Source organism: Etheostoma spectabile, chromosome 16 (assembly GCF_008692095.1).
Source record: "Etheostoma spectabile isolate EspeVRDwgs_2016 chromosome 16, UIUC_Espe_1.0, whole genome shotgun sequence".
In the NCBI taxonomy this organism is placed as follows: domain Eukaryota; kingdom Metazoa; phylum Chordata; class Actinopteri; order Perciformes; family Percidae; genus Etheostoma; species Etheostoma spectabile.
The window spans coordinates 25,357,719-25,371,018 of NC_045748.1; the positions used below are offsets into that span (position 1 = coordinate 25,357,719).

Sequence of the window (13,300 nt, forward strand, 5' to 3'; positions counted from 1 at the left end):
CCGTCCCACTCCCATAGAAAGAAATCCTGTCCCGTCCCACTCCCAGACCAAAGTTTAAAAACTAATCCCATCCCATCCCATCCCGCTCCTGGTAAATTGAGTCCCACTCCCATCCCGCTCCTGTTTAAACTGACTCACGCTCCTGTACCGCTCCCATTTACATGCGAGCAATTTTGTCGGTCAGACGAGACTTGACACCTGACGGCAATTTCTGCTTGATGAACGAAGCGATGCTTGGCTGATCCTTCCCTCCTGTGCCTGGCCAGCGTGCCTCTTCAGACCGCTGGTCCCTGAATCACTAGCGTACTTGACGAAGACTAAGCACGTCTTACAGGCAGCGTACATCGTGCTATCACCGTCACATTCTACTCTCATAAACTTAATTAATATTTCAGACTTTCCGACCAGTTCTGTGAACTTAACAGACATGTCCTTACTTCTGACTTTGCGCTGTAAATCATTTTTTGCCACATGGACGTCTCCGCGGCTGTTAGCTCCCTCCATCGCTGCTCTTTGAACTACAGCGGTAGGCCGTGACAAAAAGCCCCGATGGCTTCTGGGACGGCTGGGTCGTGTAGTTATTTTTTAATTGTGTTACATTGTAGGCGTATTGAAAGGAAACTACAAAGTGGTGCATTTAGTTTTTTTTGCATTTAGGTGCATTTAGATTTTTTTGTCGTCTTTGCTATCGGTTGATCCCCGCCCCCGTCTGCTCCCGTTAACCATTCATCCCGTACCGTCCAAATCCCGTGATTAATAGTAACTATGACTCCCATCCTGCAGGAATCCCACGGGAATCCCGTGACCCGTGGGATTCCCGAAAAAATGTCAGCCTCTACTCTACAATGAACACATTGCATGGTCCTGAACATTGGGCTTTCCATCTGTTACAGCACTGACTGCTCAATAGATGTGTTCCGGTTGTAGCTTCAAATCCACAAAGAACAAGAACTACAGGATCCCAGAGACAGAGGACAGCTCTGTGAGATGCAGGGTGCAGTACTGTGTGTACAGTATTGTGTACAGTACTGTAAAAAATAGGGGTACAAGCAGGAGGAAGAACCAAGCAGAGTAGTAATTTCTGATGAACATGTTTTTGGAGAATTATGTAATTAGCTTTGAGATTAAAAATGTTTGAACAATGTCTTCTCTATTTGGTGGTGTAATGTTTCCCGACTGCTTGATAGTGGATACCATTTTGATGTCTTTGTTTATGATTTGAGAGCAGCGTTTTGAGGCCAAAGCTTGATTTTGCGAGTCCGAGGTTTGATAAATAGTGCCTGAAGACAACGTTTTGTGTTTAACCCTTGTATCTAACTTGTATAAGAGAAATACGGGTTTCTTTTTAACCAAATCACCCAAAACGTTAAGTACAATTACAAATACTTAATCGCTACTTTCATTGCATTTTGGGTATTCAATGTTATATCATTTGAAAAAATTGAAATGGATTTAAAACCTGACTAAACTTGGAGATACATGTCAGTGGCTTCTTTCCTAAATCAGGTCCTAACCCTTAATTACCATGGATACCAAACAGTTAAGGAAAAAGAATCTGTAGGACGGCCCCAGGACTCAGACAGGATGTTGATGGTTTCAGCTGAATGTTGTTCAGATGAGGGTAACCAGTGGTTGGTTGGTGTGTACAATATTGTGAATCCACAGTAAAGAGAGTGGATTGTTTCTTTGATCAGACCTACATGTGGATGAGATGTGACTGGCCGGTGGTAGAGCAGAGAGGGCCGGGGCCGGGGCTGGAAGCTGCTCTGGTTCAGTTTGATCAGAGGGTCGGTGTTCTCTGCCTCGGTTTGACCTCAGCAGTGAGGCTTTAAAGCAGGCAGAGCTCCATCTACAGCTGAATGGGCAGCTGTTATAAAAGTCATATCATAGTTTGTGTAGATGTTTCTGAGAGTCTAAAACACGGGGGCAGCCTGTGAAGACCAACTTATGGTCCTGCGGTAAATCAGCGCCGTGGGTACGTGGAGACACAGACCTGTAGCCTGAGGTGCACCTCTCGCAAAATGTAATGTCGCGGTGACGCTTGTTGCTTGGCCGTAGCTTGGTAGAGTTGCATTCCCCCCCGATTAATTTCCTGCTTCTCCATCAACAACATGAAATCAAGGAGAGGGTTAACTTCTCCCCCCGTGGTTAGAAAGAACAGGGGAGACACTTAGCTTCTCTCACTAGGACTCTAGAGTCACTACTCACTCTGAAGATAATCACCGTCCCCCTAACACACACACACACACACACACACACCCCTCGGGCCACCTACGCTTTTTTCACAAATGGCACCCTGTGGACGACCACATGCTGGGTGACACAAGAGTGTGGTTAGTGTTGACTTTTATACATCTTGTTCCTCTCTCTCTCTCTCTCTCTCTCTCTCTGTCTCTCTCTCCAGGATTAAGGCCATAGAGAGTGCTACCAAAGACGACGATACCAAATGGCTGACCTACTGGGTGGTGTACGGAGTCTTTAGTGTGGCTGAGTTTTTTGCTGATATCTTCCTCTCCTGGTTCCCGTTCTACTACATGGGAAAGGTATTTTCTGTGTTTCAGTCAATGTGTTATGCTGAAAAACTGATTCATAAAACTAGTGAAACCCTTTGTGATGTCCTACCTGTGAGCCAGGACCACTCGCTGCAGCGTTTCAGCGTTTTTTTCTATCTCTCTTAATACTGGACCAACGTCTAAGATTGTTGTTCCCTCTATTCACTTAGACACAAATTTGGAATTTTACGCTTTTGTTTAGGTGTGTTATGTTTGACATCGACCTCAGCCCCGGACCAAAAATAAATACAAATCTATATTGCAGGGGGCAAAGCTAAGTGTGGCTGGAGTCTAACAATGGTACTGCTTTACACCAGTGTGTGCATGTGTGGGGGAGGTGTGTGTGTTTTCTCTCAGTTCTTAGCAGAGTAAACTAATCAACATGGGGAGGGCGGGGCACCCTGCACTGATGATAGAGTACCAGAGGGCTGAGGGCTGAGTCAGCAGGTTCCCCAGCTGCCACTGATGCAGAGAGCCTGTGTTTGCTTACAGGGACGGGCGTGCATGTATATGTGTACAGTATATGAAAGAGAGAGAGAGAGAGAGAGAGCCCAGTGATTCAAGCTGTGTTCAAGAAGAATAATGTTAAATATAAAATGGTGCAATTTGCTATATTTGGCAACCCTATCTCCGTTATGGTTTCATTATGTGTGTGTAAACTACTCAATAGCATAGTATTCTGTTGTTACCTTTCACAATAAGAGCCCAACTTATATTCACTCAGCATTTCACTAATCAGCAACTCACCAACGTGTGGAATAGTTTGACCTGTAATGTGCCCGTCTTCTTTCCCAGGGCGCCTTCTTGGTGTGGTGCATGGCTCCGACTCCCGCCAACGGCTCCGTCCAGATTTATAACCGCGTCATTAGACCCTTCTTCCTCAAGAACGAAGCCAAGATCGACGACGCGGTGAAGAACCTGAAGGACAAGGCGTCAGAAGCGGCCGACAAGTTCAAAGATGAGGGTGTGTGGTGTTTACTGCAAATACTGGAGGTCTGAAGTAAAAGGGGAACAAAAAGACTGTATGTCAAAATATAACATTACCAGTAGAATAGAAAGAGAAACAAGACCGAGCAGAGAGTGGAATCAGCAAGCTAATGTTGCTAGCGTTACCTGGCTAACGTTCAGGCCTCATCCTGTCGCGCGGCAATGTGACGTCAAAATGACCAGAGGTGGGTAGAGTAGCCAAGATTGTACTCAAGTAAAAGTACTGTTACTTCAAATATATGACTCAAGTAAAATGTAAAGTAGTCATCCAAATAATTACTTGAGTAAAGGTAAAAAATACTTGATGAAAAAACTACTCAAGTAGTGAGTAACTGTTGAGTAACGTCGATTTATTTCTTAACACAAGCATCAATCAGACCGACAAAAAATACAAAATAATCATTATTAGCAAATTAGAGTTCATCCAATCAATAGAAAAAATTAAATTAATTTATTATTACAAAATCCTTACTTGAGACTTGTCACATCACATTAGATGGATACTGCATGTGTAAAACATACTGTAGGTAACCTAAAAGACAAACATCCACCTCTCCCAAGCAAAACTAAAACCACCGCCGTCTCCTCAGGTTAGAGGTTGACTTGTTGAACGCTCACATGTCCTTTTGTTTTGGTAGACCCTGAACACACCGCATAACGTAGCTGCTGTTTCACACTTTTCCTAAAAGGTAACCATGCTTTCACTATGAGGCGGGGGGGGAGGGGGGTGTTCCTCCTGGTCTGCGTTGCCTCGGCGACGGTTGATTCTGACGTCTTTGCTTTGCTACGACTGTAAAGCTAACCTGTCGCGCTGCTGAAACGAGTATGGTCACATGACTGAACAACGACGTGTGATTGGTTAAGCACAGTCACGTGGTAGAGCCTTCAGCGGAAGATTCTCTTTCTGTCAAAATAAAACATTAAAATGAGACGTACGCGGGGGTAAAAACAACGAAGCGTAGTAACGAGTAACGAGCTCATTGTAGCCTGATGTAGCGGAGTAAGAGTACAGTTTATACAGTAGGGGCGGCTGTGGCTCAGTGGTAGAGCGGTTGCCTGCCAATTGGAAGGTTGGTGGTTCGATCCCCGCCCCTGCAGTCATTGTCGAAGTGTCCTTGGGCAAGACACTGAACCCCGAGTTGCCCCCGGTGCTGCGCATCGGAGTGTGTATGTGTGTGAGTGTTTATCTGATGAGCAGGTGGCACCTTGTACGGCAGCCCCGGCCACAGTGTATGTAGTCTAACCCTGTAGATGTAAAAGCGCTTTGAGCAGTTGTTAAGACTGGAAAAGCGCTATATAAATACAGCACATTTACATTTACATTTATTCTTCACTAATCTACTCAAGTAAAAGTAGAAGTATAGTGATTTAAAACTACTCCTAGAAGTAGCATTTTTTCAAAAACTTACTCAAGTAAATGTAACGGAGTAAATGTAACTCGTTACTACCCACCTCTGAAAATGACGCAGTGCAGAAACAGGAAGCGTGGACAAGTTCCAGGACAACCAGATGCCGGGACTCCCAGAGGGACTGCGGGGCTCTCCTGTCAACTTCCTGTTGTTAAGAGGAGTTCTTTTATGGGGAATGAAAGGCTCGACCCCACCAAGTAGTTAGGCACGGCCCCAGGATTCCAGTTTTGGATGGGCCAGACCAATTGTGGGTGGACCGTTTACAGAAATAATATATAGAGATAATAGGGATTTCAATATCGTGATGCTCTTTAAATATGCGGTCCTACACAGTGAACCTCGCTAAAGCAGAAGAAGCGACCGGATACTTCAGCACTGGTTGAGTTGCAGATGACCATCTGTCCAGCCATCTCCCACCGTCCACTTTTTCAATAATTCTGTACAGTTTTTTTGACCCATGTACCAGCGCAAATAATTTTTGGTAGAAAATAAAAGTCTCTATAAAAAGGAAGAATACAGCGATGTCAGTGATAGATTCACTAAACAGCAGCCTCGGACCTGGAAAACGTTTAAATGCTGATGAAGAAAAACGAGAATAGATCACAAATAGGAACAAAAACTCCCAAAACAGACTCAAACTTTAAAAAAGCAATAAGAAAAAAATAGTAGAAAGAAGGAAGGCAACAGTAGGACGACAAAAGTGACAAAGACAAATGTGCAGTCCTCCAGAGTACCCCTAGGGGGACATGTACCCCATCTGAGAAACACTGGTCTGGACCACATCTTCACATTAAAAGCCTTTTCTGCTCGGCTGCTAATTTGAATCAGTAGCAGGAAGTGTTGAGTTTCTGTAAGCAGTAGAAGATCAGGGTGTTGGTAGCTATCAGACCAGCTATCTGACGTGTGTGTGTGTGTGTGTGTTTTGTCCACAGCCAAGAGAGCCACAGCGAACATCATTTTTGAGGAGAAGAAGAGCACCTAAGGCGGAGGCTTCCTGTCCCCGGCGTCTCTGGAGCGACTGTTGCAGAGAGAAATGTTGCCTTGAAAATGTCTTTTTTTTTTTATAGATCTTGTTCAGTATGCAATCTTAATCTTCAGCCAACCTGCAGTAGATGTTTTATGTGTCATGTATCAAGTGAAGCCATTTCCCAGCTCCATTATCGTATTTAACTTTGCCTTGTTGGATGGCGTTCCCTGACGCGCTTAAGGAACCAAATAAACACCAACTGAACTTTCCCTCTCTTGTGTGTGATTAAACTGAAAATGTCTCGCTGTGAAGAGTGTGCAACATATTTAGAATCTACACAGTTAAATCAAAACAGCTAAATCACCAGGAACCACTGAACAATATGTGCAAGAAATTAAAAAAAATGCTACACTCAAACAAAAAGGCAGCAGTGGAGCAGAAGGTGGTGATGTTATCTCGATGAAAATAGTTTAACATTGAATAGTAATTTTATTGAATTTAAATTAATACCATCACTTTTTTTATAAGCAAAAAAGAAGAAATGACAAAAGAAAATGAGAGGATCCTTCAGGCAACCCCCTCTCCAGGCTTACAGAAATGGTTTAACCCTGCAGCTCAGCAGCCAATGGGAACTTAGGACACTCAAACTGGAGAAGTGGCCAAATGGCTCCAAATGAGCTACACGTAGACAACGCGTAGTTTACGTGAAATCCCATGTATTTGAACTCTTTGGCTTCTAGCGATTAATAGCCGGCGACATATTTGGGCCTTATTTAATAAACCTAACCTGTAGTAGTTCACACTTGTATGTGTATTGTTTTGATTACAATATGCAGAATTCCTTTACATTGCCTATTTGTTTGTTTCTCACGTTAATCACCGACGTCTGTACAGCACCAACAGGGGGCGCCTGGTACGAGTTCTATCTATGCTGCTCATATTTACCCTCAATTCCCATAACTTTGTAAAAAAAAAAAAATCTACGGTTTGGATTCACTCACTATAATAGAAAACTTTATTCAGAGTATTACCTGAACCATTAAAACATTATTTTAATCTAATTATAGTTACATAAGTCAAAGTTTTGGAAAAAGAAGCCGAGCTTGTTGGAGCTGGCTGCCAATATGAAACAATACATCTTTTCCATTTCTAGCTGTACAAACAAAGCCGTCAGATCATATGAACTTTGTAAGGTTTGGTTTTTTCCTTTAGTAAGCCCCTGGCTCTTTCAGAATGTGGACTGATGTACAGAAGGTGTTTCCTACGGTCATTCGTCAATAAATGTTGATGGTACACGGGGGGTACGTTGCGGTCTGACTGGCGTTCCAGGGCTCTTTCCCGGAGGCTCCGGCTAACGGGCGCTGCTTGTGGTAGCGAGGAGCGTCCACACACACCTGACTGCTGGAGGAAGCAAAAACGTGACACTGTTGAAGAGTTGGTACGAGTGAGTACAGTGATTGATTTTTAATGGCTTCATAAACAACTATATAAAACAGTACATAAAAATTCATGCACTTTCAGTGTAAATTCATTTTGAAATATAGAGGAAATCTATGTACAACAGTGTGAACCGTAACAGTGACTTCATTCAGTTGGGTGGTTCACCACAAATATACTTGGCTGCATAGAGACATTGACATTATTGCCTACGTAGAAAAGAAAACTGAAAGGTCAAGGAAAAAAAAAAAAAAATGATGTAAAAAGTTGAGTTTATTTAAGATCTAACAGGTGCTTCTATTGAAAGACAGACTGATTTCAACAGTCAGCTCCTTCCAAATTGCTGATTTTCAACACACTGAGGCAAAAGAACTAAGCACTAGTGAATAAAACTGAGTATCATTAGAGAACTTTCCCTTTACCAAAAGTTACATTCTGAAGCATTATCATGAAAGAACTATTATACAGAAACTTACTTGAATGACAAAAAAGCCTGAGTTGATGGGGGGAGGGGGGGAAGTAGAGTCATAACAAATCCAAAAAAGCCTGAGGAGAAAGACCACTGATTTACTATTTTACAAAATTTACAACAGTATTATTAAAAGGAAAAAAAAAAAAAAACATGATACACCTCGCTCTCCAAAAACCACCAATCCAGGTTATTGTTTTTACAGCTAAGATATGTTATTAAATAATTCACGCCTGGTGGAAGAAAAAGAAAAACCTGCTGAGAAAAATGAGAAACGCTAGGAATGAGGTACTTCAGGAGGTGAGCCTGAGCCCAGACACCTTTACATCGACGTGTCATGTGATCCGTGTGACACCCGACTTCTCATCGAGTTAACACTTAAATAAGGTAGATAATCACAGTAAGCATGATAGAGAGACAGAGACACGGACAAACATAGAGAACAGTCATATACAGGATCCAGTGTCATTGGTTGCTGGGGGATATGAGGCAGCACTCAGGGTCAAACCGTGTCAGTTTTCCAGAATTAAAAAAAGAAAAAAAAAAAAAGAAGGAAGAAGTTTCTTTTATAAAAATAACAACAAATGACGGCGCCACGTGCTGTGGAACACAACGATGCAGCTTTAAACTCTTTGATACAAAAATATGCTTTGATTTGTTTTGAATCTGCCGCCTGGCGTCCATCTCCCAGGTTCCCGAGATGAAGCTGAAGCTGAAAGCGAGGAGAGGCCAGCCGTGCTGAACTGACTAACAGCTTCCGGGGGGAGTCCACCGTCCCTGTAAGGCATCTGCTGTGTGCTGGAGTCTGTGGCTGCTACGAGCAGGCCCGGCAGCAGCTGTTATGTCTTGCGGCTGCTCCAGATCTGCTCCGGTGTGCTCTTGTGGTCCGATGAATAGTCGAAAGGCGAGCGGTGTCCCATGGGCGAGCGCGAGTCGTAGGGCGAGCGCTGGTCCCGGGGCGAGCGGGGCCCGCTGGCTGAGGCCCGCTGCTCCGCCTGCCAGTCCGAGTGGTAGCGGTAGGACGAGCGGTGGTCCGAGTGGGAGTGCTCCTTCATGTCCAGCCGATGGTCTCTGCTGGAGCGGAACTCTTCCAGCTTCCTGTGCTTACCGTCATTGTAGTATCTGCGCGCACACACACACAGACACACACACACACACATCAGGGCAAACCTGAATCTTAAACATGTTTCGTGCTTGTGTATAAATATTCTGTAGTAGGGCTGTGGGAATTAGCAAGCTAACATTAGCTAACTCTCCAACAAGCTGAGTAACTTTCTACCTGCTAACATAGTGTCAGACTGTCATGACTAATTTATTAATGACTCAGAATCATCTGTTTTAGAGAAAAGAAAATCACTTTATCCCATTGGGAAGTGAATAAAAGTCAGATGGAGTTGGCCTAGACCCCATGACCCCCAATCTACAAGCAGTGATTTCATTTAGTTGTATATAAAGTATTCTAGGTTTTTAATTATTTGTGCTTTAAAATATTAATTTAGCCTAATCATTTTATTATTTATACTTTAAACTGCTTTAAACTCTATATTGTTCAAGGTTGTACAAAGACATACAGTACAGTTGTCTCTTTATACTACACAATAAAAGCAGTAGTGGTTACCTGTGGGGTCTTTTCTGAACGTGTATGAGGAGGAACACGGCTGTGATATGATATATGATACAGGCTATGTACACAGTATTTAGCATGGGAAAGTGAATTAACGTACTGTTATTCATCTGTTTATTATTGGATTATTACTTTTCTATGTAATGCAGTCTATTACAGCACAAAATATGAAGGTGTTCAAGAAGAATTTTTTACATGTTCCACTGAATCAGTGTTACAAAGTCAGTAATGTTACGGTATATAATATAATATACGGTAATGGTGTAACAGACCGGCCCTAAATTGCAAAGTATAACCATGATAGTGTGAAATCCAGTGGTGAAATAACGTGAACTTTGAGCACAGCGGTGCACGTGCGTCCCCTGGGTTGTCTCCACCAAACTGCAGCATGCTCGCTGCCGATAAAGACGCAGTCTTCCTATCTAGTGCTCCAGTAACAAAGACAACACTTGTGGTCAAGTGTAGTTGGATGCAAACGCCCCCTTACTGCATTATATTCCATTATATTTTTATATTTTGAACTGTTAACTGCAACAGAATTTTGGGTTTTCCTTGACATGAATTAAGACGTTTAAAAAATGTAAAATGTTTCAGAAAGCATGAAATGAAGTCTTTGACGAAGGCCCCCAGACCCCACACTTTATATGTACCCCCCCCCAAAAGGCCCATTCTTTTCCTGAGAGCAGCACGTATCCCTCACCTGTCCTGTCTGTCTCTGTCCCTGTCCCTGCTGTCTGGTCTGTAGTGGTCTCTGTCTCTGTGGTCTTTGCCGTTGCTGAAGGAGGAGTACGGCCGTTTCCGGGACTCCCCCCCTGTGGTCTTCCTGTGGGACTCCGAGCTGTGTCTCTCCCTGCTGCCGCTGCTCTCATGGTACCGCCGGTCCGAGCTGTAGCTGTCCCTGCTGCTGTCGTCCTGGTGAGAGTTGTCCTTCAGCCTTTCGATATCTGAGGACGGGGCCAGCAAATGAATCAGTACACAGTGAAAACGTGCTCATCTGGTTCTCCACGTACAGAGGGAAGCTGAATGTACCTGCGTGCTTATAGCTGTGGGTGGTTGTACTTCTCGTGTTCTGCTCCATTGCCTGAAGAAAGAATTGTTGGCATGATGATTTCTAATGTCAGTATAGGATCTCACACTGTAATCCAACTGAAGGAGGACTATAGGGCCTTCACATACCTGGGCGTTCTCTTGTCTTTTCTTGATTGCATGCTTATAGAGTTTATGTAGTTTCCTGGCGTCAAACTCCGTGAATTTGGAAACAAATATCCACAAGTTTCTGTAGAAGACAAACATGGTCTTAAATATGGCAAATGGATTTATAAAGAAGGAAATTCCAAAATTACGGCACATATCTTATTCACGTTCCGGCTCCTACTACGTGAGCCCCCTCTGTGTAACATTGAGTTTTTCCTGCTCGTCTCTATCTCGTCAGACACAGATTAACACAATCTAATCTTGGTAGAAGCATGCTGCATGCTTATTGGCTCACTGACTGATGAAATTTACTTCCTAGGGATTCAAGTAAGCATTTTTCAATACTCCAATATTTTAGAGGCAATTCAGTCGGTTCAGTACCCACCCATATTCAAATGTAACATATGAACAAAGATGCGAGGCTAGGTTCTCAAATCCCTCAACCTGACATTGACCCACGTGAAATCTGCCTTGATGGTCAGCTTAACTTTGTGTGTGTGTGTGTGTGTGTGTGTGTGTGTGTGTGTGTACTAACTTTCTCCACTGTTTGATCTGTTCAGGGTTTGAATACTCCTTGAGACACTCGGTGATATGGTCTCCGATCTTTATGAGACACTGCCTGGTGTGTTCCAGCTGCTCGCGCTCCGACAGCCCTTTCTCCGGCCTGTCCAGCTGCTTCAGGGCTGCTTTCACCGGCCGCATCCTCTCTTTACACTGCAACGGTCAAACAAAGGGAAACTCCAGCAACTCCAATCCAAAACTTTATTAAACCATTTGGATGCACGTTGAGCCTGACACAGACCATCTCTTTTTGTGTGCTACATGTGAGAAACAGCAACTCTGGGAAATAGGCTCCAGGTTGGGGGAAAAACAAAACGTGAAATTACCCTTGAAGAGGATTTTGTTTTAATCGTATTAATATGCTATACAACATCCAATACATACTTCTAACAGTTTGCTGTTTAGCCATAAGTTGAACATTTAACTAAATAATCTATGTGAAGATTTGGTTATCAGTGAAACATACCACACTGAAGGTCCTCTGGTCCAGCTCCTCAGACTCCTCCGATAATGGCACATTCTCTCCACTCGCTGTAATATGTACTGGCACATCAGAGACTTTCTTTGTTCGCACCTCAGGCTTTACTTCATTCTGATGAGAAGGATTAGAAAGATAAGTCCTAACCAAACCATTGTCTTTTTTTGCCTAACTTACTTACGCCAGGAACACGCTGTGAATAGCCATGAAGTGTAGATTTATGCCTGATTGCGCGCCTGGCTGTTCATACCATACGTGCAGTTCTTCACGCCGATCACAAATTCAATTCAATTTTATTTATAGTTAAAGAGACACTTTACAGATAGAGTAGGTATATACCACACTCTACAAAGCGATCCTTCTCCTCCCCATTCTACAGAACGTCTCTCTCTCTCTCTCTGTGTGTGTGTGAGAGAGTGTGTGTGTGTGTGTGTGTGTGTGTGTGTGTGTGTGTGTGTCACTTTGTCCGTCTATCTGTCTCTCTCCGCGTGCCTGATTGCGTGTTTTGCTGGAGAAAGCTGAAAAGTCAAGACATCTAAAATCCCCATAAACCTGGGTGTTTTATTTTGAAATTTGGTTTATTTGGTAAGTACCAGCTGCACTGTGCCTTCCTGTATGTGATTACCTGCCTGGCTTCACCCATTTTTTTTCGCGGGAGAACTAGAGGAGACGGCGAAACGACCGCAGCAGCTCGCGGGCCGGCGCAGCCTCTACGTGCCTGATCGCAGCCGGCGCGGCCGACAGATTGAATAACACGGGCGCCAAACTGAAAACAGCTCCACTTCTTGGCTATTCAACGTGTGTTGTGTTTTTGGCGTCACACTGTCAGTCTTTAGCATTATTAGCTATTCATTTTAATGAATCACAACCATGGTCCATAGCATGAAAGCAATATATCACATTTAGACATTTAGTATTTCACCTTTTCCATGCTCTCGTCCTGTTTATGTACTGCCTCCACAGGCTTGGTTTCTTTTTTCTCTTTTGTCTCCTTCGTCTCTTTGATGTCCCAACTTTCCTCCTTCTCTTTTTTGATCTCTTTCTCTTTAACCTCCCCCTCCCCCTCCCCTGATGAAGAAACGTCCTCCTGCTCAGGCTCCTCGTCTTCGTCCTCCTCCTTTAGCACCGTCCTGTCTGCTCGGCCCCGTCTGCTCGCTGTCTTCACCGGTGCCGCCGCCTCCTGAAAAGGTCCAAACACGTTAAACCCAATCTCCACTCCAGAGATCTTCAACAGGGGGTCCGGGACCCCTAGGGGGTCCTCAGAGTTACTGCAGGAGGGCCGCCAAATTATTCTTACTTTTTTTGGAAAATAAAATGTCTTAACTTTCTCTCTTTCAGTTAAGGGGTTCTTGGCTTAAAAACCAGTAAGGACCCCTGGTCCAGCCAATTTAGAGAAGCACTTTCCTTCTCTCCCTGTTTTTTGCTGTAATATCATTTTCAGTCAAATTTTCAATTGTTGTCCTTTTTATGTCCATTTTCTCTCATTTGCCTGTGTCTGACTTTATTTTGGGATTATTATCAGTTATTTACTAGTTTCCCCATTGTTTTACTTCTGGCTATTTAAGCTGACTTCCAGCTCTGGTCTCTTTTTGAAACTCCAGACTGTGTGTGTGTGTGTGTGT

The 13,300-nt window shown here is 43.6% G+C and overlaps 2 protein-coding genes across 3 annotated transcripts in view; one reads left to right on the top strand and one right to left on the bottom strand.

The window, feature by feature from the left end:
• reep5 (receptor accessory protein 5) overlaps window positions 1-6,184 on the top strand; it is a 14,301-nt gene extending 8,117 nt beyond the window's left edge. Inside the window, exons 3-5 of the mRNA XM_032540247.1 lie at window positions 2,405-2,543; window positions 3,348-3,516; window positions 5,881-6,184. Coding sequence (XP_032396138.1) covers window positions 2,405-2,543; window positions 3,348-3,516; window positions 5,881-5,930 — 358 coding nt within the window. The 3' untranslated portion in view covers window positions 5,931-6,184. The remainder of the gene's footprint in view (window positions 1-2,404; window positions 2,544-3,347; window positions 3,517-5,880) is intronic.
• A 2,201-nt stretch (window positions 6,185-8,385) lies between these two features.
• Window positions 8,386-13,300, bottom strand: part of chd1 (chromodomain helicase DNA binding protein 1) — a 32,998-nt gene continuing 28,083 nt past the window's right edge. Inside the window, exons 30-36 of one of the 2 annotated variants that reach the window (XM_032540170.1) lie at window positions 12,601-12,858; window positions 11,667-11,792; window positions 11,175-11,353; window positions 10,622-10,721; window positions 10,475-10,526; window positions 10,146-10,389; window positions 8,386-8,943 (exon numbers count right to left, since the gene is read on the bottom strand). In XM_032540170.1, the coding sequence (XP_032396061.1) occupies window positions 8,661-8,943; window positions 10,146-10,389; window positions 10,475-10,526; window positions 10,622-10,721; window positions 11,175-11,353; window positions 11,667-11,792; window positions 12,601-12,858 (1,242 nt within the window). In that variant the 3' untranslated portion in view covers window positions 8,386-8,660. Of the gene's footprint in view, window positions 8,944-10,145; window positions 10,390-10,474; window positions 10,527-10,621; window positions 10,722-11,170; window positions 11,354-11,666; window positions 11,793-12,600; window positions 12,859-13,300 lie in introns of those variants that run through there. The other variant, XR_004335721.1, reaches the window with a different exon arrangement.